This window comes from Phaenicophaeus curvirostris, chromosome 13 (assembly GCF_032191515.1).
Source record: "Phaenicophaeus curvirostris isolate KB17595 chromosome 13, BPBGC_Pcur_1.0, whole genome shotgun sequence".
Lineage (NCBI taxonomy): Eukaryota > Metazoa > Chordata > Aves > Cuculiformes > Cuculidae > Phaenicophaeus > Phaenicophaeus curvirostris.
In genome coordinates, this window is record NC_091404.1 from 16601910 (window position 1) to 16626394 (window position 24485).

The window sequence follows — 24485 nt, forward strand, 5'->3', positions numbered from 1 at the left end:
TTGGCAATGAAGGAACAAAAACGTGCTTAACATTAATTAACCTAATGAACATCTTAGGACATTCAAAAGTAAATGAAAAACTTGAAAGTCACATTAAAAGGAAGTTTTAAGCAAACTAAATATGTCTGTCTTCTCTGAGCATTGCTTTTCGCTGTACTATTTTCACCAGCATGGGTTTCACAACAGGTAAAATATCTCCTAAGAAAAGATGTTCATTTTTATTTGAAGAATAACACCAAAGCCTCAGTTTTAAAAGCTTTAAAAAAGATAAAAAATAAAAACAACAAAAAAGTTATTTTTCTTCTTATACACAATACCATTAGGAAAACATCTGGCATGAAATAATTCTACTGGCTTTATAGTGCTTGAATAATTAGTTTACCTTGAGCACTTTCATACCAGAATAAACTAAGCTAGTACAAGATAGGTATCTCCTCTCCAGCTACCTCCAAAATGCTTAAAGCAGAAAAAACTGAACATAAACACTATTCAACAACGCTGTACTGCCTCTCCTCCTGCCTCATCATTACTCTGCAACCTTAACTACATAATATGACCAGATTTGCTTCATATTTGTAAAAGGACAGAGCTACACATGACCTTAATACTATACAGACAATACTCAAAAATCCCACCAGCAAGGACCCTTCCACTATAAGGAACTACCCTTTAAAATCCTGCAGAGACACTCCATGAAACAATCACACCCTCATCACTAGTTGTTCACAATTAAACAAGGAAATAAAACCAGGTGCTCAACAAAACAAACACACACTTGCAAGTTAACAAGTAGCTGTCCCATGAGAAGGTAATCAACATTATGAGTTCCATTACATGAACAGGAGCCTCTGAAGAGCTCAGATTTGTGTGTGGTTAAGACGAGTGGGAGAAACGATTCAAGAAGATGAAGTCTTTGAACAACACGCCCTCATAATCAGCTCAGACGCTTGTCACATTAGTTGCAACCACTAAACACAAACCTATATTGTAACCAGCTAAGAAAACACACAGGCAAAGCCAGTGTTTATCACTTCAGTCTTGTGGCTTGCAAAATTGCAGAGCTAACAAAAAGATGAAGCTGCAAAAGAAAATGGAAGCAGCACAGATGTTTTTGTTACCAAATGTTACCCCACACAAAGAAGCTTTTTCTCCCCCCTGTAGTGGTGATTCACAAACACCTGATCAGACACTGCAAGAGGAACACCTTTGTGAGCAAGAGTTCAAAGGTAAAGGTGTTAGGTTAGACCAGCTGGAAAAAACACACACTAAATTACTCAGCTACCACAGTATCAAAAAGGTAAAATGGTTTTGGGGTCCCATTTTCAAGCACACAATACTTGACAGAAAGAGACACAGAGAGGATTATTATCCTTCCTAGTTTGTGTCCAGATTGCATTCTTCTAGCAGTTGTGAAACTAGTAACCACACTTAGGACACAAAGACTAAAAGTTGCAAAGTTTTACAGGAAGCCATGGCTACTATTACCCACTTAAGCCTGGAGGTCTGCAATAATTACAGATTTTATAGATATTTAATGTCTAGATTAAAACTTTTCCATTTGGAAAAGACCAGAGATGTTCCTTCCAAAGGTTCTTTTTTCAAGCACGAGACTTAGAAAAATCAAGCTAATTCTATGCCAATTTACAGAAAACCACAGAGAAATTCTCAAATCGGATGCTTATGTGACTGCACCAAAACTGCAATCCAGCATCAACACCAATCTTATCAATGTAAGACTGATAGGCAGCAACAGATATTAAATTACTAGAATTCCTCCAACACAGTTGGACCCATGCATGAAGAGTACATTAAGCACCAGAGAGCTACCAAAAGCTACGCTCTTCCCTCTTCTGTCAGTGGTGCTCTCTCCGTCTGACTGCATACTGCATATCAGCACTGACTCAACTGTGACAGGATCACAGAACACAGAATTTTAAACAAAAATCAAATAAATAAAAAGCTACTTGATGTACAACATATTGTTGCCCACCAGCATCCCAACCCTTTTCAGGTACTTCCTTCACAAGTGCCTGTTTAAACATGAGAGGCACTTTTTCATTTGATGCCAGAAAACCAGACAGAGAGATGGAAATAGTATTTTATAGCAGGCAACATAGGGTAGCTCAAAAAAGCAGGCTGGAAAATCAGTCTGGAAGCTGAAGTATCTGCACTACTTCGTACAGACCTTGGAGTTTAGTGGAGTGAAGTACTTGGATAATGGCACTGGTTTACATCTCTCAAAACTGACCTGTTTACCAACTGTCTGACAGACAGTACCTCAAGTTAGTGGCAGTCGTAAAGACACCATACAGACACAATAAAGATGGGGACATTTCAGAAAAAAAAAGAAGTGTAGCGGGGGACCTATTTCCTTCCTTTCTGACCACAACAACTTGTTAAGCAATAGGACACTGAAAGAAAGACATCAACTCTCCACATCTGAAGCTTATTATTATAATTATCTCACATCAAATATTTTCATTGAGTTTACTTTTCTTGATCATCTACCTCAAGCAGACAAAAGGAGGAAAGGGAAAGAGAGAGAATATGATATAGCAAAAAGGAAAAACATGTTCTTGCCTAGTTAAATGTCTCTTTAGATCTGTATTTTCTGGTCTTCAAACACCAAACCATTTTGCCTACTTTTTCTTTTTTTTTTTTAATTCCCATTAGAATTCTATTTTGTCAGTAACAACATATTTGTTTACCAGTATTGGAGGAAAAAAGCTGATGCAACATGCTGCAAGGGATTGTTTTCAGTTCACCTTATATTATGCAATGCATGTGTGGCTCCAGTGTATACCTTTAGCAGTACCTTCAGCTGGGAACTAATTTAATCCCACAGAAAGGACACTGTTTGAAACCTATGCAGGGTTTCAAGAAAAAACAGCAACACTAAACGTTATTTAAGATGAAAATACGTTAAACAAGACTAACGACAATCATGGCAAAGAACATGCACAAAGCTGCTGAAATACTTCAGAGAAGTAATCAAGGGTAAAAAAAAATTCTACGACCAGTACGTTTGTACTTCTGTAGCAAAACAAGCAGACACAGCTCTTTAAAATTACCATTCTACACCTGTTCATTAATTCAACTACTGAATGGCATTAGAAGCCATCATGACAATTTTTTTAAAACTTATACAATTTCACTTACTGCTACTGGAGCTATTAAAGCATTTTACTCTGAGGAGAAAGGTCCAGTTCGTATTAACTTCTCCCTTTCTTTTTTTTAAAACAAATAGTGAATAAGTTTAATAAAGAATTAATGGTGAAAACTGTCAGTCATGCACATGAAAATTAAAGGGAGAAAAATGGAGTACATTGAATTACAGTGTGAAGAAAGAGATTATGTGAACTTTAGCCTATGTGAACCTGAGCCTTAATCTCCAATTTCTATCAAGTCTGCAGCCACTGTGAAAAAATGCCCTTATACTGTGACAGGACATGAATGTGTAATTTCATCTTATTTCCATCTGGCAAGTGGACTACTGATTGCATTTACTACCATTTGGCAGCAGAAGTAAATATACAAAATAAATTAATTGCTTTATTATGCTTTTTAGCCAGCAGAAAATCTATGGCTAATACAGGAGAACAGAAGAAAAAGTATCAAGTATAGAGTATCAAGGGATGTAAACTATACATACAGGAGTATGCTTGAACAGCTGAAACTATTAATTAGACTGAGAAGTTCACTAAAAAAAACCCCATGAGATACAACTTGGTAGAAAAATGAAATAAGATGATAGGAACACCACGAAAAGATTAGAAGATATTTTGTAGCACAAAAATTCAATAAACTCTACTGCAACATAATAAAATGTCTTTAAGCCTGGCCAATTTGACAATATTGGGAAGCTACTTGTTTTACTTCCAGAGGCACCCAAGAATGAAAATGAAAGTCAAAAAAAGGGGGAAAGGAAGGATATCAATCCAAGTAGTCTCAAACTTGCACTTGTTCTCTTCCCTCACCAATACACCAACGCCGAGCCTTTCCATTTGTCTAACTGCAGAAGTTCCATGCTCAAATGAAACACTGCAGCAGTTCACACAAGGCCTGGTTAGTAAAGTTGTCAGCATCATCAGAATTACCATCCCAATCACTTGTTTCCATAAAGCATGAAACATGACCAACCACTTGTTCCAGACAGCCAAATGAACTCTGGCAAGTTTCACCTGCCCAAGGACAAACTATGCAAACAACCTGTTGATCACCAAAAAGTGCAAATGTGTCCAGAGGCATCCCAAATGAGCAGAGCCCTGACAACAGCAAGTCAGAGAACAACAGCACAAGCTAAATGGACCAGTGACCAAGGAGGTATCCTCTAATCAATCCTACAGCAAATGAAACTACATTCAGCGGATCCCAGAGGAGAAACAGTGGGAGATGCCACAGTTGATGCAGCAAGAGCCAACACTTCTCTCCAGCAGAACACGGATGTCCTGAAATTCGTGAACTGCATGAACTGAGATTAAAGTAATTTGGTATCCAAGTTCACTTAGAGTCTCCACACTGTCACTGGTCTCCAACTTCGACAAACAGCAAACCATTTCCCCAAATATCCAGAGATAAATGCAAGAGCATCCACAGATGCCAGCCATGCCCTCTGGTCAATTAAGACAGCAGCTCTGCCACCTCATGACTGCTTCCAATGCCACCTGGCATTTCACAGTTCACATAAAATCACTCAGCTAACAATTCCTGAAGTAACATTAATTAAGCACTCCTGCTGTCACTCTGTCCCTTCTGCAATCAAAAGAGCTAAATATCTGGTACAGCATTTTAAACAAACAAAACAACAACCAAAACTTACAACAACTACATTACAAAGAAAAGAAGGAATTGATCTGAAAGTGAATCTTAGTTTGAGCTCTCAAGATTACCAAAAAAAAAAAAAAAAAAAAGACTGATGGGAAAAACACATGGAGCCTCTTGCACTCTCATATGTTTTTTGCCTAATTAATGTAATCAAGCTGAAGGAAGTGACATCAACCCAACAGATTATGCTCAGTGGAAGAAAAAAAAAAAATCATTAGTTAGTTTCACAGATTAATTTTGTCAAAAAATAGTAGGGAATCTCTATTCATAGTATTTGCTCTTATAAAACAATTGATTGTTACTATATTTGGCCATCACATTTAGTGTCTGGATAAAAATATTTCTTGTTCTATTAAAATTGCCCCCCAGTGGTTCTAACTAGTCTAAATTTGCAAGTGCAATTTGTAAAACTGCATCAAGAATTTCTGCAGTAAAGTTCTATGGCTGAAGTGTAGTAAAGCAACTACTCCATACTGCAGTTGCTTTTAACTTTCTAGTAATAACTTCAATAACTTGAAATCAAGTTCATGACTGGGCCACAAAAATTTTATTTGAAAAAAAAACCAGAACAGCAACAAGAACAAAAACCACACACAACTGATTTTGCCCCCTTCTCTTTATCCTGCTTAAGCCTGATGTACAACCTGTTGCATTCACTGATAGACAGTAAGCAAATATTCATCACATACAAACAGTAACAGAAATACCTGCAAGCTCCCCTCCTGTACAGCTGAAATCAAACAATAGCAGGCAAACTATGATTAAACTGAAAATAGCCTCAATGGGCCTACTTAACTGCATTGGTATGATGTGCTGTAAGAAGCTGGAATAAAAGCCAGTAGCCTTTTCCATAAACTCTTCTCTCACATTGCCTCCATGAATACTTTTATGCAAGAAAGCCTCAAGACTGTCGACCCCATTTCTCCCTTCAGCGCTGCCACTGCTTCCACATCTGTGATACTTACTGTGAACATGCTGGTTTTTGCTCTAGAGCCCCTTATCTGTGGTGAGCTTTTGCTGGGCACTGAGGCATTACATGTCTTGACTGCCTATATATTAGTGCTTGTCTAATGACTAAAAAGATCAGTCAATGCATTTCAGAAGTAATATAGTAAGTTTAAGTGGGTCAGAGAAGGTATTTGCCTATAAAAATAAAATGCTGCCTGTAATAGTATTTCCAATTTAGACAGTTGCATGTCCCAGTTATATTCTTCCCTCTGATTTCAGGTCATCGCCACCTCAGAACTGAGAGATAGCTATAATTATTTTCCAGATTATATCCTATCTCGTACATCTGTTATCCATACAACTTTCAAAACTAAAAGTATCAAGACTCAGACAAAAAAAAAATTCAAATTACAACTAAATGTCAAAAAACTACAATCTTATTTTATGAAGGTTTTAATTAACTCCTTTTTCTGTTATTGCTATGACAAACCTAGTAAACAAAAAAATCTTTTATATAAATAGTTCAGCTGTTTTTCCTCTTGATTAGTCTTGTGAAAGCCACATCTTCCCCAAAAAAAGACACCTACAGGAATCCCTTTCTCCAAAGGAATTTTAGAAATAATGAAGCTAAAAAAAGATCCGAAGATCAAAAAGATCATTTTACACAGCCAAGTTAAATAGATTCTGCTGTTCCACAGAACCAACTCCAGCTGTAGTAAAAATATAAGTGCTAAATAGATTTCTTTTCCTTTTTCACTGTTGTCTTTGACATATAAAGCTCCTGACTAAATATACACTAAGTAAAATACACATTTCCAAATGCACGTTCCAGTATCCTCTCTTTTTAAAGTATTTTTCTACCTTCAAAGTTTTGGACAAGCACGCATGAAAAATTTTGACTTTTATACATTATCCCCCAAACTCTGTTTACCATCCTCAAGATCTATTGTAGTTTTTCAAGTGTAACATGGTGCATCCCATGCTGGTTACACACTCAGGCCCACACAGTGAAATATGTAATGTTACATTTCCATTGACTTAGTACTTAAGAAATTTGATTTAATGTTTAGTAAAAAGAATTCCATTGTCATACTAATTTAGAGTTTAAAAAAAAATATTGGTAATTACCTGGTATTTATTGTTTTGTTAAGCCAGTATAACTCAAAGGGATGCTTACATAGGCATTAATTCCAAAGCATAACTTCACAGGGGAAAATAATTGGTAAATTATCTGTCTTAATAGATTCCATTAGTTTTTATAACTAGTAAGCAGTGCCCTGTGAAGCCGACTGGTAATCACAGCTTTTATAGCTGATAAATACTAATAGCAACTTTTATCCTTATTTATAAAATGTCAGGAAATTAGTTTTCCATAAACAAATGTTAGAAATTGCAGCCTTGAGGTGGACAGTATCAAATAAATCCAATTAGCTGCATTTAATCTACAAAAAGCACATCTTTCATCCTCATATGTGGGCACAAGTAGTTTTGCAGCCCATTAGTGACAAGAACACTGGCTGTTGCAAGCTTCAGACTAGAATTACCAACAGGTTTAACCAGGCATGTTACAGGATAGTGACTTGTTTGGAACAAGAGCTACCACACCACAGAGGGAAGACGCATCACACCTTTCCACATCACAGTCATTCTGACCAATGATCATTCTAACTAGCATCATCCCAGTAGAGATTCGATACACTGTGACCACAAAATATTTCTGGCATGTTAATATAACTCTGAAAAACAACCACTAACTGAGATATTTCATAATTCCATATCAAGACAACCAAAGCTGCAAGGTTTCACCTTAGCAATTAAGAGAATCAACTAATACCTATTAGGCAATGGTCATCACTGATGTATAACTGTCTCTCATGTATTATGTATGACTTTGGTCTCCCCTCTGATAGGACAGCTGTCTCTGAAAGCACTGAGAGAGTAAATATGAATTAGCTACTAATGAAACTTGCAGTGACAAAAAAGGGAGGTAACAAACCAGGAAGACTAGCAAGCAGCGGGATTGAAATGCTAGAAAACTACACGTCTGTTCAAAATACAGAGAAAGACCAATGCCACCGGTCATAAATGCTAAAAGATCATGAGTTCATTGAAGAAAAAACACACTGAAGATTTTACTACATATAAAGATGTAACCTAAGAAACAACTTTCAACTGTTGGAAGCTGGGAAGTGTCACTATTCAGTTTATCCTGTCCCTGTGTACACAAAAAGCCAGACATTTAATATATATTCATTAATATATGTTTACTCTTTTGCTTAGCATGTACTCTCAGTCACCTCATGAAAACAAAACACCAGCCTCAAGTAGCTTGAAGATGACCCTGTATGAGAAACGTTTATTACTGACTTATAACAAATCTACCTGGTAACAGCATTCTCTGGGTCCAAGTATCTTGAGGTTTGGTGGAAACACAGAGGTGCTCACTGAATACAGGTGCAAAGATTGTCTGCCTTCAAGAGCTAAAAGATAAATTACTTCCACATTACAGGATTAGTCTTAAGGGACCCAACAGGGTACTAAATTAAGCCACTTGCACTGTAGCAGCCTGAAAATAGTCCTGAAACACGGCTACCAGTGTCTCACCTTTACCAAAATAGTCAAGTCTCACTGTTCACCTCAACACATTTTAAGCACATACGTATACAGAATCAACACTATATTCCACATTTAGCAGATGTAATCTATGCTCTGCTTAACTATTTTACCAACAGAAGCAAAATTTGGCTCAAATTTCCTCATTAAAAGGAAGCATCTCAGCAATAATGACTGAAAGATCTTTTATGCAAGATCAAAAAATGTCCTAAAGGAAAACCTTGGAAATTATTCTGAATGTTAGTATGAGAGAAATAGGCAACTTACAGATAGTTCCACATTGACTTAGAATCATGTGGACCTAGTTTATCATGGGGAGTTCTTACTTTTAAATAGCCTTTGGGCCACAATTTTTTATTCATCTGTCGCCTCATGGAGAAATTATTCCATAATATTATACTAAAACGGGCATAGTCCCACCTTACACAACACAAAAGGTATCTGAAATAATAAAGTTCCAGAGAAGTTTCAGTTTCACACAACTGCACAAGACACACAAAGAATATACAAAATGGTAATTTCAACTTCATATCCTTTAGAAATCATTAAGAACTAATTGAATCACTCAACAAAATTATGAGCTTTTTATCTCTTAATGTCTACGTACCTAGCATTTTCTATTTCTCAATGAATTCAGAAACTTAATAGCATGATTGTTAGCTTCTAATCCTTCAGATAGCTTTTTAATATATCTTCTGCAAAGAACTTGTATTCATTTAGATAACAGAGATATCCTCGTTATATGTTTATAATATAGAAATTCCTGCAACGGCAGATATTCTGTTTAAACTATCTCCTAAGAGTGTTACAGTTAAAATAACTATCAGTCAGATAAAAATCTCAAAAGAAGATGAAGATTTTTTTCTCATCAGAAAAAAAAGGAAGGAAAAAGCAGTTTTGCACATAAACCAAACAGGCATGGGAAGGGAAGCATTTCTTGTAAATATGACACACCATTACAGGTCAGTACACTATGCACCTGGAAGCAGCCAATGGATCAGACAAATTTGGTCAGTTTACACTTCCACAGAAAAAAACCCTATGCTGTATTTCAGAAAAGATAATTTTGAGAGAAAGCACATTTAGCAAGTACTTCAGCATGTACAAGCTATGGTTCTGCTGAAAGATGTAGGGAATATCTCTTTAATACAGACTTAAAAAGAATTATTTTACAAGTAAGGACATAAATTTTGCTTAGAACTACATCTTTGTTTACACTGGGCTTTTATTTATTTAAACAAATACATAGTTATTCCTGGAACTCTGCTGGATGCGTTCAGGATATTAAAATATAGGTGTATAGTCTGTTTAATAGCAGCACAGACTTTCCTAGTAAGTAGCCGATCCTTGCCTCCAGACTCTTCTTCCTCCCACTTTCACTTGAGTCATAAATTCACAGCCACACTCTTGGCTTTACTTCAACTGAAGAACCTGCATTACAATGCTCAACTTCACTGCAGTAACAAGATCTGGAGCTTCCTTTACCAATACTGACAGGTTATCCAGAAAACTTGGCTAGAGCCATAAATAACACATTACAAAGCAAAAGATATTATTTTAAAACCACCCTGCATAGAATTACAGAACACAGAGCTAGAAATGATAAGTGATTGACCTCCAACTCGTTAATTCTTACACAAGAAACCTAAGTCACATTTCAGGAAAATTTCCACAACAGATAATCTTAAAAAAATCTGTAAGATCCATGAATGGGCTATTTAGTCATGTTCTAAGTAACAAACTTCAAATTAAACAGATTTTCCTAGTATCTAACTTAAATTCCCCTAAGAAAACAAAGTTGCAAAAAAAATACTTGGAGCATCTCTTGAGGTTTTGGAGGTTTTTTTCTGTTTTGACATTAGAGAAGGTACTCTTTTCAGTCTCATCTTTTACCTATTCAGATAGAATGTGTTTGATTCCAGGAACACAGATTTTTATTAGTTTAAAAACAAACAAAACCCACTTGTTTTTTTCAGTTCACAAATCCTTTTTTTCAGTTCAACTTCTGAGTTTTGTTTTCATTGAATTCATAGAAAAAATACTCCCTGTAAGAGCATTATAGATCAAGACTACCTCATGAATGTATTCATATTTCATGCTAATTACTCTTTGCACACAATCCCTTTCCCTGGTGTGCTTAGTACATGTGTCTCTGTCCTCAACCGCTCGTTAAATGTGCTGTATTTATTTGAGCACTGCATCACTAAGACTGAAATAGACATTTCAGAATACAAAACTGCCTTTCTTCCTCTGCTGCATTTTATAAAGCTGCTTAAAAAAAAAAAAGCTCAATTTCCCTTAGAAAAACAAGCTGTATAGTAGGTACAGAATGTACTAACTACTAACGGAGTTATCACACAGTAGGCTGGAATTCCAAACTTGTTTAATATATGTATATGGGTAACATACAAATGTTTGTCTACAACAAGTAGTGATCCTTACTTTTTTCTAATGGGAATCTCCAAGACATACAATTCAAGAAAAACACAACACATGCATGCCTTTGAGTGTTTACCTCCCCATAACTTTTCTCTACAGCCAGAATTCCACCTTTCTTCATGATTTTCATTTCCAAATTCTGTGAACTCAAGTCTAACAAATACACGAGTTCCATAAGCTATCATCTGAAATTTAAGACATTATAACTAAGACAGCTCAGTCACAACATTGCTAAAAACATACACAGGAGACCTTTTAAGACAACATACAGCTGTTCTCACTCCAACAGTTTTTCTTCTAAGCCTTTAGCACAAAGTACTGTTCTACAAGTTGACCACAACTCCAACACTAATTATACTTTCTGAAAATCAGTTCTTACCATTTCCAGAAGAGGTTCATTAATTTACTACATCTTTGGAATTACCAAGGAGTTCCCAAAGTTTAGTGAAGGGACGCCAACAAATACCTAGAGTTAGTCAAGCAGTAAAACTATCGTATTTTATTTATAGAGAAAGACTTTGATAGCAAATCTATCATACTTCAGAAGAAATAAAACTAGCCTCTTAAATTCTACTGCTAAAGCTGTGCAGCAGGGGCTTTTTAATTAACGTTCACAGATTTCTTAACCAAATGGTGGTCTTACAGCAAGCATTCACACAAATTACATCTCCTACATTCTTAGTTTCATGCATAGCACTAAAAAAGGCGTGTATCCGTACAAGTGATACAGTTGTGAAGTAACTAGCAGTGTTTCATACTTTGTATTCTTGCTCCTGGAGTCTCCAGGTCTAACTTGACCTAGTGACATTTCAGAAGCGTTAGGCAGTGCTAATCAAAATAAAACTGAAGGAACCACCTCCACACTAGAGCATATGATCTAGATTCATAAGAGACATAACACCGATTCTGAAAATGAACTCAATTTCTACAGGAACTGTGTAGAATACATTATGATATACCTCAAAGCAATCAATGAATAAAGCCAGCAACTTTGAAGTATCCCATACCACAAACTGTTTCCCATCTGTCTCAATCCGAATATAATTTAATTCACAGACTACTCGTATGCGCTTTTCTGAGGCTTCAATTATTACAGTTCTTTATGTACTGCCAACCAAGATAATATCCAAAGTAGCCAATCCAAACTATTCTGATACAATGTGAAATTTAAGTGTGCTCAAATGTTACCTGGAATTAAATATGAAGAATTAAAATTTACAAACACTGTCTCCCAAATGGAAGCTTTTGCTTTGGCCCCTTTTAAATGCTATTCCCTTTTTAGACCCTTTGTATTATGATGAATAAAATGGGTACCACACAACCCCTCCAACAAAAGCAGTTGCTACTGAACCTCTACCATTCGCACTGCCACGTATCTGGCTGTCACATATGAAAAAACATACACAGGAACATACATGCAAGTAATCCTTGGGAGGTTTCATTTGTGATTCTCCTGCAAAACAGACCAGCTGGAGTGAAACTACATGCATCCTTCCTGAGGTCTGTTTGGCAACTATGCCTCTTGGTGTAACCATTGAGAGTTTATTTTAAAAATGTAATTTTTAAATAGCTGACTTCTGCAGTTAAGCCTTAGTATCTGAAGCAGAACTGCACTCCCCCGACTTCTTTTTCCTCTTGATACTTTAAACATAACATGACAGGGTATCCTTAGCTGGTACAAATTGCCCCTGCACTTCTGGGCAGAAAAGCTTTTATTTCATTGTTACATACAGCTTTTTCTGTTAACTAAGGAATAAACTCTTACACATTTGCTGTGATCATTGTTTTAAAAATTCTAAGGTAATATAAGAAAAAAATGCATATAGTAGTATATATAAAGACAAATATAGCTCTATATATGTGTGTCTCTATGCTAAGTGGTAATAATTTCAAGCATCAGTCTGTTTAAAAAATGCAAAACTTTATCCATCCCCTAGTTTGACAGTTCATCTGTTGGATAAATCCATTTGACAAGGAAAGGAAGAGATGAAAAATTGCAAACTAATAAATACCTTTCTTCCTTATGGCACTTGAATTTATTCTGTTGTTAGAAAAGAGCAATAGTTTCAAATATATCGAAAGATTAAACCAAATCAGCCTGCTTGGCATCTATGTGAAACCGAGATATGAAGACTGATTACCTAAGCATGCAATCTAATTAAATGAAATTCCTGCAGGACACTAAAACATGTGGTTACCTTACACTGCAAAGCAGTATCTTCCTTTGGTTTAGATTCATACACTTCTGAAAAGGAGAGGGTGAAGAGAGAAGGGAAAGAAACATACACATCCTGAATTAATAAGAAGACCAAGGGAGCCACCTGCAGTTTGCAATCCAGAAACAAACACATAATGAGTTTGTGGGCTTTCTTTTTCATTTCAACAAATCAATGGATACCATCGAGCTACCATAACGTGCCCGTGCTTTATGCTAGAGATTTCTGCATTAAACCGAAGCTTGCTGCCCCACCCCTACAAATACAGCTGTGTTTCAGGAAATTTAGGCAAAACCTGAGTCCATTTAAAGTTTGTAAAAGTGCTTTAGTGAATTTCCTCTGGGCTCCGTACCATATCAAATTCAGATCCATTTTTTATAAGTGCTAATCCCTTCTCCTTTTCAATTAAATGAAGGCAAACAGTTTTCTTTCAAATTTAATGGTGCACCAGCCTCACTTTCTGACTGCTACTTATCTCCTTACTAAGAAACGGCTGAACACTAACAGAAGTTCTTTTTTTCTCTCCAATACAAATGTTTCATTACATCAAGCAAAAAGGAAGGGCTGATGAAGAATGATGTATATATCATAGTTATTTGTCAGTCAAGAAAAATAGTGAATATAGGCTTTTGAGTATTCACAGAGGAACACAGCTCAGAGGTAAAATAGATCTTAAAACATCTCCTCACCTCAATGGCAGAATAAAAAAGTTGAAAACTGCATTGAATGCATGCAAACTTAATTATGTCAACAAGACTGAAGCTAAAACATTAATTCTAATCAAAGAAAGAATATGTTTCAGCAGATTAACTGGTCATGCAAGGGGTTTAAAATAAAAAAATCATTTCAGAAAGACACACCTGTTAAGTAGGAAGGCAAAGAGGAAGGAAAAAAGTCAACTGAATCAACAATATCTACTGACTTGCACTGAAACTAGCCTCCCTTACTGACTTCCTCTCTCTCCTCAGTATCTGGCAGAAGTGTAAATAGAAAAAGAGTATAAGTAAATAGAACTTAAAATCACCTGCAAAATAATACACTATCGTTTAAGAATAGGCAGTTTTACAGAGAAAGAAAAAAAAAAAAAGAAGATAACACTATTTTCTTCAAAAGATGAAAAATCAGCCTTCTTTGTATCAGATGTAGAATACAAAAGATAGATATAAAAAACCACTCCTGACTAGGTGATTGTGTAGTCAGCTCCACTTTCCCTTCTTCATAAGTACCTTGCACCATTGAAATTGGAAGGTACCATAAAGTTTGAAAGACACAAACCACTGTGAATATTCAATGGCTTAACGGGTAGCAAGAAAAAGGGCCTCAAAGAAACACACTGAAGATCATATATGGCTATTCCACATGGTATTGTAACGTGAGCATTTTCTCCATAATATTAATGACTGAGACCACATTACTTACTTGCACATGGATATTACAGAACTAGCATGTTATAGCATCAACAAAATGTATTCAAAACAGAGAAGCTTTTTTAATTAAAGCCTGATAGAAGTATATAAAGGACATTGCATGTTCCTGGTTTAAATTACCCAATTTGTTCAACATGTAAGAAGAAACTAAATACAGACAGTTAAGTCTTTCACATAGAACTTACACAACTTTTTCATATAGTACTACAGAACTTTTTTGAGGAAGAATAATTTCAAATACGGATATCATTAAGTTGTTCAAATTTTCTAGCAAGTTGTCTTAACAATGGAGAATAGAAATTTAAGGTAAAATAAGATTTTCTTATGGATGCAGTAAGCAAGGAAAAAAAAAACTAAAGTGCATGTGAATAGCGGCCCACCTACGTTCTGGCCATTAATTCATTACTCCAAGCTGACATTTAGACCTCAAATGACACAAATCCACAGAAAGTAGGATGCAATCAAAAGACTATGACAGTTCAAGCTTTAATAATTGACCTTAATTAGAATGTAGTCATTCAACCACTTTAAGGCAGGGAAGAATAAGACACAAAAATTTTACAAGAAGTGAAAGAAGTCTTGACAAGCTACCCCAATTAACAAATGCAAACAGAAGACACTAGTCAATGATCTACTAGTGTAACAAAAACTGACAAGATCTTTCAAATATTATTTTATCAGTAACACTGAACAACCCCAGACTTTAAAAGGAGGAAAATCTCCACTGTAAGATCATAGCGCTTAGGGTGAAAACCTCAAGATGCTGATGACTTGTTGCAACACCATTTGAGCTTCACTCTTCAGGGGTATGTAGGATGGGTGAGCGTAATGTCAGAAAAAAGATGGAGTGCTGATAAGTTTATGTTTGAGTGTTACTATCTAGTAACTGGAATAATGGTCTATGTTCTATTCTGATTAGACTTAACATTTTAATAAAGTACAAATAAGTGTTGAAGTCTCCATAAAGTTTTGTATATCCTTTGTTCACAAAAACATTGAGTGCAACATCTGCCTAAATCTATCATTCACCTACGTACAGTTTTCCACTATTCTTAGAAACATTCCACTTGCTATTTCTGACAAATTTTAAAAGAAAGTTTACCTTATAATGTTTACTAATTTTTTTTTAAATTACTAATATTTTAAAACTCTGTTACAGATGAGTCCTATTGAGGTTGTTCACAGAGGGAGATAAAGCTAGGACTGGGCAGCCAGTTAAGCTTTCATACTGTAATTACTAAAACAAGACTGTATTAAAATAAGCCATTTAATATATTTTATATTACATACATATTATTAGACTATACATATAGAAATAAAAACCTTAGTATTTGTTCAACTGTAGTTCAACTGTAGTTGAACAAATGTCCTTTCTCACTCAAACTCCCATAATGTGAAAAATACAACTCAGCTATTAAAACCTTACTACAATTTTGAGAGCATATCATAATGATTCTTGAATTGTATTTTAAAAGTCTAATCATAAGGAAGCAACAGAACCCTGATCTAGAAGTTTTCCCTTGAGTTAAGTTGGACGGATAATGAATTCTGTAATGGACCAATCCCAGTAGTTACAGACTATTATGTACTAATTACTACCTTTACAGATCTACTGTACACATAATTAATTTCTTTAGCACATCACTATCATTCTTGACTGGCAAAATACACAACCTAAATTACAAGAGCCAGAAATTAACACTATCCTTTAGGGAGAAGGTATTAACTTGCTATGTAGCATTTTGCAATTAGACTATCAATCAAACTGTGAAAAGTGATCTGTATAGCAGCAGGCCAGACACACTGAATATTGTCACATTATTGCAAAGTTATCTGAGGCTCCAAGCACATGATGTACCACAACTTATGTACAGAGCCATAACATTTTAATCCTTTAGTTCTACCTCCTAGAAGACACTTTGTACAACTATATAGGTATTTAACAATCAAAAAACCAACACACCAAACCAGGAAGGTTTTGAGATCCTACTTCACAAAGCACCGCAGGCATCACACTGATGCTGATAGTGTTCTTTTTCCTTATACCACTAGCCAAAAATATGATCTGATGTCAGTTAATGGACAAAAGAAAAATTTAGAAGAATGTTCTAGCTGCACAACATATCATTGTTACTATCTCTGCATCTGCACCACAATTCTAAGCTTAGAACACTCATCTAAACTCTTCAATGTAAATTTGAAGCCCTGGAGTCCATTTGTCAGAGGCCCTTAAAAAGTATTCAGATCATCGTATTTCTCTTGAAGAAAACTGGACAAAACCCTTCCAGACTCTACTGTGACAGTGATAATGAGATCTCAGTTAACTTAGTTAAAACGCTAAGGATCTCAAAATCCTGTAAAGTCTGAAAGGATACACTTTAACGTTTCCATTTCTCCCTGTACAACAGATGTTTTCTTAACACTGGTTTTACAGACCCAAACCTGCAGTTTGACTGTTAGTACTGATTTGAACCTATCTAAATACATTCTGCATATTCATGACGCATCAGTATTAAAGATCAAACATTAAGATAGCACGTACAGATTTAACCTTATGCGTACTCTCTAGAAAATAATTTAGATCTAAATATATTTGAAGCATAACCATACTACCAGGCAGGGATCATTCCTTCCTGGTCCTGCTGCTCTGTGATTAAACATTTACAAGCAGCTAACAGATGAATGCAATTTAACTAATGCAAATCGAGCTTCAGAAGAGTTTTATTACAACTTCAGCCACACCACCACTTCTGGTTTCCAACAGCACCACTTCCCTGCAGCTTTGGCTGCCTTCCTTGAAAACCGGGCGTATTTGGTTAACCAAGCAGAACATGGTTTAGTCAGAATCAGCATTTAAGTTGTTCTTGGAGTACCTTAAACCAAAACTATGTTAAATGAGGAAAACATCCCAAGTTTCATTCTCATTGTGCCAGAGAATCATGAATAAAATTCAGAGGGTTAATCAAATTTGAGTGCTGCAACCTATACGCAATTACAAATATTTTATACGAGTGTACACTATCATTTGTTTTTTCTTCAGTTACTATTTCCACTGGCATTCCAAAATGCCATGAAATACAAAATAGTAAACACTAAGTCATCACAATTGCTTTTGGCTATTGTCAGTTTTCTTCTGCTTACTCATTTATTTGTTTTACTTACTGACTGTGCTCTTGAGAGAACATAGAAAGACAAAAAGAAATGTGTTTTATCATCCTCCTATAATATACTAGGAGACCACACCAAGAAATGGCACTAAAGCAGAAGAGAAATTTGATCTTAGATTACGCTTGAAATAAGCATTTGGAGGATTAATGAGCTGCTTGTGGCTGTTAAGGCAAAAGGTGAAAAAGAACGGGGAATATCATTTAATGTTTCCCTTTACAGATAGCAGTTGCAGAAAAAAGTTGATTGGGGAATGCAATTACTTGAGCCTGTGCTGCAACTAAATGCTCCAACACTCTTGACTTTTACATTTTCAAGTTTGAAGAAAAAACTAAACTCAAAGACAGACAACACTTTCTCTACTAGTAAGCCAAAGAAAGATTATAATAACCTGGGTAATATGTAGTAGCACTTCTAACAATTCGTCCATTCTTTGTTATGACATGCTCTTTTCTACAGCCATTAACTGAGAACAATATAAGGAAGAACAGGAAAAATATCTGCAAGGTTATCACCACAGTAAGCTACCTGGGCAATTTCTGTTGTTCGTACCTCTAGAACTGTGCAACTATGTCAACAAGAATTTCCTCTCATATGAAACCAACAGCTATTTCAAAATTCCAAGAAGTTTTTTTTCAGCATTTTTAATAAAGAACCTTTTCAGGAATTCAGCTCAAGGCAGAAGCTGTCTCATTGCATTCTAAGTGTTATCTGCTGCCAAGGGTCCTTTCCCGTACAGGTTTTCCTGTCTTGTCACAAGAAAACCAGCGTCAGACTCCACACCATTTTAACCTCACTGCAATGCTATGAGCCAAAAAGCTACCAGACTTAGGGATGGAAAAAAAGTTGCATCCCTGCAGATGATGTTTTTGTATTACCGCATGTAACACCTGAACATTTAGAGCAGAAAGTAGGAAGCACTGTAAAAGAATACTAATGGCTCAAAGTCAGTGACTTTTCAAAAGATCATAAGCTCTGAGTCAAAGAACCGTATATTTACCTCACAAAAAACATCGCTATGACTAACTCTTTGAAGGGATTTCAAAAGAGCATCAATAACTCAAGGAATATACTCAATAAATCGTTCAGGAAAGTTATGGTCCTCTGACAGACCTTCCTTAACTTCAGCTAATTTTTCAAATACTGTATTAGTATAAACCACAGTTCTTATTCCTAAAATTCAAACAATAGTGTACCACAAACTTCTATGTGCAATAAAACCTAAATCTGAAGTAACAAAATCCTCAAGTAATTGATAGAAGTGTGAGTGTTCCAGCGGTTGAAATTAAAACAGAAGATTCCCTGTGGTTAAAATCCAAAGGAACACATGAACTGCTAATTTTCAAAGCCAACAAGTTATGGTAAAAAAAATGTAGCAGCACAAAAATGCTTAGTGCCAGTACACATTCACTTCAAAATACTAAATGTGTATTTGCTTATTCAGATTTGGCCTGTGAACACTTGATACATCTGATTCCATCTACCTTCAAGAACTGAACATCCCTGAAGTATATCGCATTCTAACTGCTTGACAAATCGACCAAAGATTTGTAGCTAGATCAGGAATTCATTCTTTGAGTATCTACCACTTCTTAAGACTCTAATTTGCTGGGCTTCCTCATTAGCTCGAGTAAGTTATTATCGAACTGTACTTCAACAGTACTTGCTTCTTTTCAGTGCCTGAAACAAAATTACCAGTAAATGGCCACATATGAAATACTGATCAATTGACCATTAACTGTGAATAATAATGAAAAGACTTGGAGAGGCTGTGTGCAGCTTCAGAAGTACTCAAAGGCCATCTGAAAGCCATGAAGAGCTAACGATGGTATTAAAGTATCAAAATCATAACCAATATTCAGCTGTTAGTAACCAAATAAATATTACCATCATGTCTCCTATTTAAGGAATAAAGTCTTAGAGATATTAATGATTTTTGCATCTAAAACCAATAGCAGAAGACCTATTTACATGACAGAGACCAGCTGGACTTGCACTTGTCAGGAGGCTCCAGCATAGTTTTTATTCTCACTGCATTGTCCTCTCTAGTAGTCAGACCTGTTTGACTCTGTCTTCCAACAAAGCAGCGGACTCTGACACTTTTCCTTCATACTACATAAACAGTTTAAAGAGTGTGCACTCACACATTTAACCCTTTGAAAACTAAATTACATCATTCATCAATGCCAGTGACGATGTAGTTCAACTGTATATAATGTGGGGAAAAGGAGGAACACTTCTTAGATTATAGAACACAAATGTAAATACTCATTAAAGGAGCATTTGTAAAGGCTTTGCTTTTCTAAAATGAGAGCTGAATGTATAATTAAAAAATGAAAGCAAAGACGAAGTAGGGAGCAGCAATTCTTGCAGTAGATTGCTATGCTTAATACAAATATACGTTTTAAACCATCTTCCTGCTATACAAGCATTATATGAGTTCCGTGATATTGCACAAAGTATAAACAAGACTGTCACTGAAGTTTTAAACTTAGCAAAATCATAATACAAATTAAGATAAGAATGTACCTTTCATTTGTGTTCCAAACGTAAGCGCCAATTTTGCAAACAGTTCTGGATTTTCAAATTTATCTTCCTCAGCTTTTACCCAAAAGCTGTTTTCTCCTATCTCTTGAGGTTCAATCTGAAACACAAATGACATCTCCAAGGTTAACAATCAGCATCTTCAATAGCTGAGTTAAAGCCAATGCTACTACATTTGTGTGATAAATGGACTGAATTAAGTTTAGTTATGTTCCAGGTATGATATTCTTTTAAAGATGCTGCCTAAGCAAACTGCAATCTGATTAAGTGCCCTGTGTCTACTCAATGATTTTTATTATATTTCTCCTATTCAACAGGTTTTCCCAAACAGTCTTGATCACATGTTTACATTTGGGTTTGAACTTATTCTAGCTCTCTCTTCGTCACTTTCTAGACAATTCCCAAAGTTTATCCTTCAACATTGAGATGCACCCCTTGCTACTTGTGAATTGTACAAGGAATAGTCTTTCTTATACTGCCTAAGCATGCAATACCTTATTTGCAAATGATATGTCAATGTGGACCTTTCAATAACTCAATACTAAGTCCATAGCAAGAATCACTTTTTAAAATATTACAAATATTTTTACACAGTTTCCATTTTTCAAATGTAAACACAGATTTTGTTCCAGTACCTTATTTGATACTGGCTATATTTAAAGAAAAAAGTAGTCTGCAATGTAGAAGCTGAAGGTCAATTTTACTATTCATGTATGATTCAGAACCACTATATTGTTTTCAAAATATCATAGAACCATAGAATCACCAGGTTGGAAGAGACCCACCGGACCGTCGAGACCAACCGTTCCTATCAAACACTAAACCATGCCCCTTAGCACCTCATCCACCCGTGCCTTAAACACCTCCAGGGAAGGTGAATCAACCACCTCCCTGGGTAGCCTGTTCCAGTGCCCAATGTTCCTCTTCCAGTTTTTGAAGTCTTATCAATTTTTGTTTACAAGTTCAATTACATACCAATTAATTTTCAAGGCTGTTTATCTTCAAGATGGTATTCAGGATATTTATCAAAACTATGCTTGTAAGCCTTATCAGGATTTCACTGCTAGACACTGCTACTCCACCTTTGCAATCTGTTAATGTGTAGCTGCTTTGCCACCAGCTGTAGGCAAGATTTTTAACAACTACCTTAATCCAACACTAACAGTGAAAACATTTACAACAAAAGGCACTAAATGATTTCTGTTCCCCAAATGATGGTTCCTTAATAGTGATGACAAAAGAGACTTTCCTCTTTTTCAGTGTGCAGGAGATCTCTGGCACTGTTCCCACAACACTTAATGCTTAAGTGTCTATCTGTACTTACTTTCCATTGTCACAGAGTATTAAGATGTACACTTTATGCATTATTCCTACAGACACCTGAACATAATTGATTACAATGAAACTGGCTGCAATGACAAATATGTACTAGGAACTAAAAAGCTTATTTTCCTGTATGTTTACAGGAGAGTTGTCACAGTACATTTACAAAACTAGCACAGCTGACTAGAATCAGATATTACTTAACAAGGACAACTGTGTATACAAAGCATAAGTTACAGGAATGGCAGGGATTCCTCCCTGCTTCAGCAAGATGCTTAAATAAATGAAAAAGATAAAGAAATTGTAGGCGAGAAACCATCCTAACCAGATAAAACAGTGGCGACTCAAACATGAGCAGCAACTTCAGGAAAGAATGATACTGACAATGGCATACAAATGTTCTATGGATATTTAAAAATAACAGCAGGACTGTGCAATTAGCTTTACATTCAGAATCAATAAAGTTAATATTTATTCTCAAAAAAACTGCTTGGCGTTATGAAAATGCACTGAGAATTATATGTAAATAAACAAAGAAAACATTGCTAGATCAAATGTAATAATAATTTTACACAAAACTAGACAGTTAAGAACTCACTCTAGCAATAATTTCTTGAATGTTTACAATCAAAACTGATGTTTAATAACATCATTGCCTTTAGAACCCTCTGATAAGTTTTGTGGCTGTCTTACCAGGGAAAACATCTGCCTTTCTCAGGCATAACCAAAGCAAACACACTCTGTTCTGTCAATAAGCTATCAAAGCTAGCATTACAGTCTCTGAAAGCCTGATCCACATTCAACCTGTCCTCAAAAACGCAAGAAAAAAAAACCATAAAACACATGATTTACGGCTTCCACTGCTTGCATAACCCAGACAAGACAATACTAAAATCAGAGTCGTTCTTTGCATTGTCTTCCAAAATTTAATGTACCCATTCATACCAAGTTTTACTGCATTTTATACCTAGAGACTCAAGTAAAATCTTTTAATACATCTCCTTTCTCTACATCCTCTCATAACTCAGACACAGCTACTTCCGTTAAACAGCTGTTGTTATCCCTTGACTCCAGATCCTTCATTCTGTCAAGAGCAAGATTGTTCAAGCTCCTAAATGGCAGTCCTGCCAACAGCTTTCCATCCAACCGTGTCATTCACAATGCATTTCCCCTGTCCTAAACCCCACCAATCCTTAAATTATTTCAAATTTTGCTGAACAAAGCAGTAACATTGATTTATAAAGATAACATTTTAATTGTTTGATAACTTGAACCTGCTTTAAACAAGACATTTTACCTCTGAAGTGCCCACATGGCAAGTCAAATACCATTAACAGCTGAAAACATGTAGAACTTAACTCCATACAAAATCAGTCAAAATTGTATCAGTATCCTGATCTTCAGTCAAAGTGTATCAGTATCACTAGAATATGGGGCATTATGGGCTCATGGAAGCATTAAGCTCTTGGAGCTTACCCCATCACATAATGTGTCTTTGAAAAGCAGTAGCAACTGAATTACAATCATTGCATCAAACCTGTTTTGGATTAATTATGGAATTAATTCCCTGAACTTCATGAGTACTGTTACCAAACTTATGTAAACCTTGCACATCATCATCTTCTTCCTCAAAAGCCACTTTACCAGAAAGAATAAAAATAAAAGCATTTTAATACCTTTGACCAGTTAATTCGCTTCATTGAAACTTCCAGTTTATACTTTTTCTTCTCCTTCATCCCATGTGGTAATGCTGGTATCACTGGAAAGGGAGCAAATGGAACACCTCCAAGAGGTGGCGGCATTGGAGGACCACCAAAAGGTGGTGGCGGAGGTACTGCTCCACCAGGCAATGGAGGCGGTGGTGGTGGCATTGCTCCACCAGGCAGTGGAGGTGGTGGAGGTGGTACTGCTCCACCAGGTAGTGGAGGCGGTGGAGGTGGTACTGCACCACCAGGCAGCGGAGGCGGAGGAGGTATCATTGCTCCACCAGGCAGCGGAGGCGGAGGAGGTATCATCGCTCCACCAGGCAGCGGAGGCGGAGGAGGTATCATCGCTCCACCAGGCAGCGGAGGTGGCGGAGGTATCATTGCTCCACCAGGCAGCGGAGGTGGCGGAGGTATCATCGCTCCACCAGGCAGCGGAGGTGGCGGAGGTATCATCGCTCCACCAGGCAGCGGAGGCGGCGGAGGTATCATCGCTCCACCAGGCAGCGGAGGCGGCGGAGGTATCATCGCTCCACCAGGCAGCGGAGGCGGTGGTGGAACATTCTCACTTGTTTGGCTTGGAGGTAATGGTGCTGCTTCTGTCAGTTGACCTGATGGTGCTGCTTCTGTCAGTTTCAGGCCTGGACCCTGGAAATAGGGAAAAAGAATTCTTTTCATCAGGGAGGAGAGGAGGTTTATTACGAAGTCAAATGAACTAGGATGCCTCGTAGTCAACTGTACCTCAGAAAGTGAGAAATGTAACCATTCTCCTATCTAAATGAGGAGCAATAACAATAGATTATACCATGTACCATAAAACTGCCAAGTAAACTGAATAACCTAGCATTTTTATAAAAATAAATTGTTTCCATTTTAAAGAAAATTTAATAGTAGCACTAACATTGAAGTAAACAGAACAGCATTTTATTTCTTACTAACACACAAAACATTTATCCCACTTAGGATATCCTGGCAAGCTGGGGCATCAGAGATGGTAATAACCACACTGAATTTTAACAACACTAATCTTCTGGTGGAATATTTTCCACAGAAATCACTGAAGCTGCTATGGCAGTGCAAAAGGTTATGGAATCGTAGTTGTTCACAACTATCCTGACATCTGTTGGGGGGACAGGAACAAGCACGCTTTCCCTTAAATCAGTCCACGGTTGTTTCTGCACAGAAACTGCAATACCCATTCTAATGAGTTGTAAATAGACAACGAAGAGAAACAGCAGCTCACTAAAGTAGTGAGGTTTCTGTAGTGATAACATGATCCTAGC

General features: G+C 36.4%; 1 protein-coding gene across 4 annotated transcripts in view; it reads right to left on the reverse strand.

The window, feature by feature from the left end:
* Positions 1 to 24485, reverse strand: part of DIAPH2 (diaphanous related formin 2) — a 194115-nt gene that overhangs the window by 130198 nt on the left and 39432 nt on the right. For all 4 annotated transcript variants that reach the window (XM_069868009.1, XM_069868008.1, XM_069868007.1 and 1 more), the window contains 2 exons: positions 23176 to 23850; positions 20162 to 20276 (listed from right to left, as the gene is read on the reverse strand). In XM_069868009.1, the coding sequence (XP_069724110.1) occupies positions 20162 to 20276; positions 23176 to 23850 (790 nt within the window). The remainder of the gene's footprint in view (positions 1 to 20161; positions 20277 to 23175; positions 23851 to 24485) is intronic.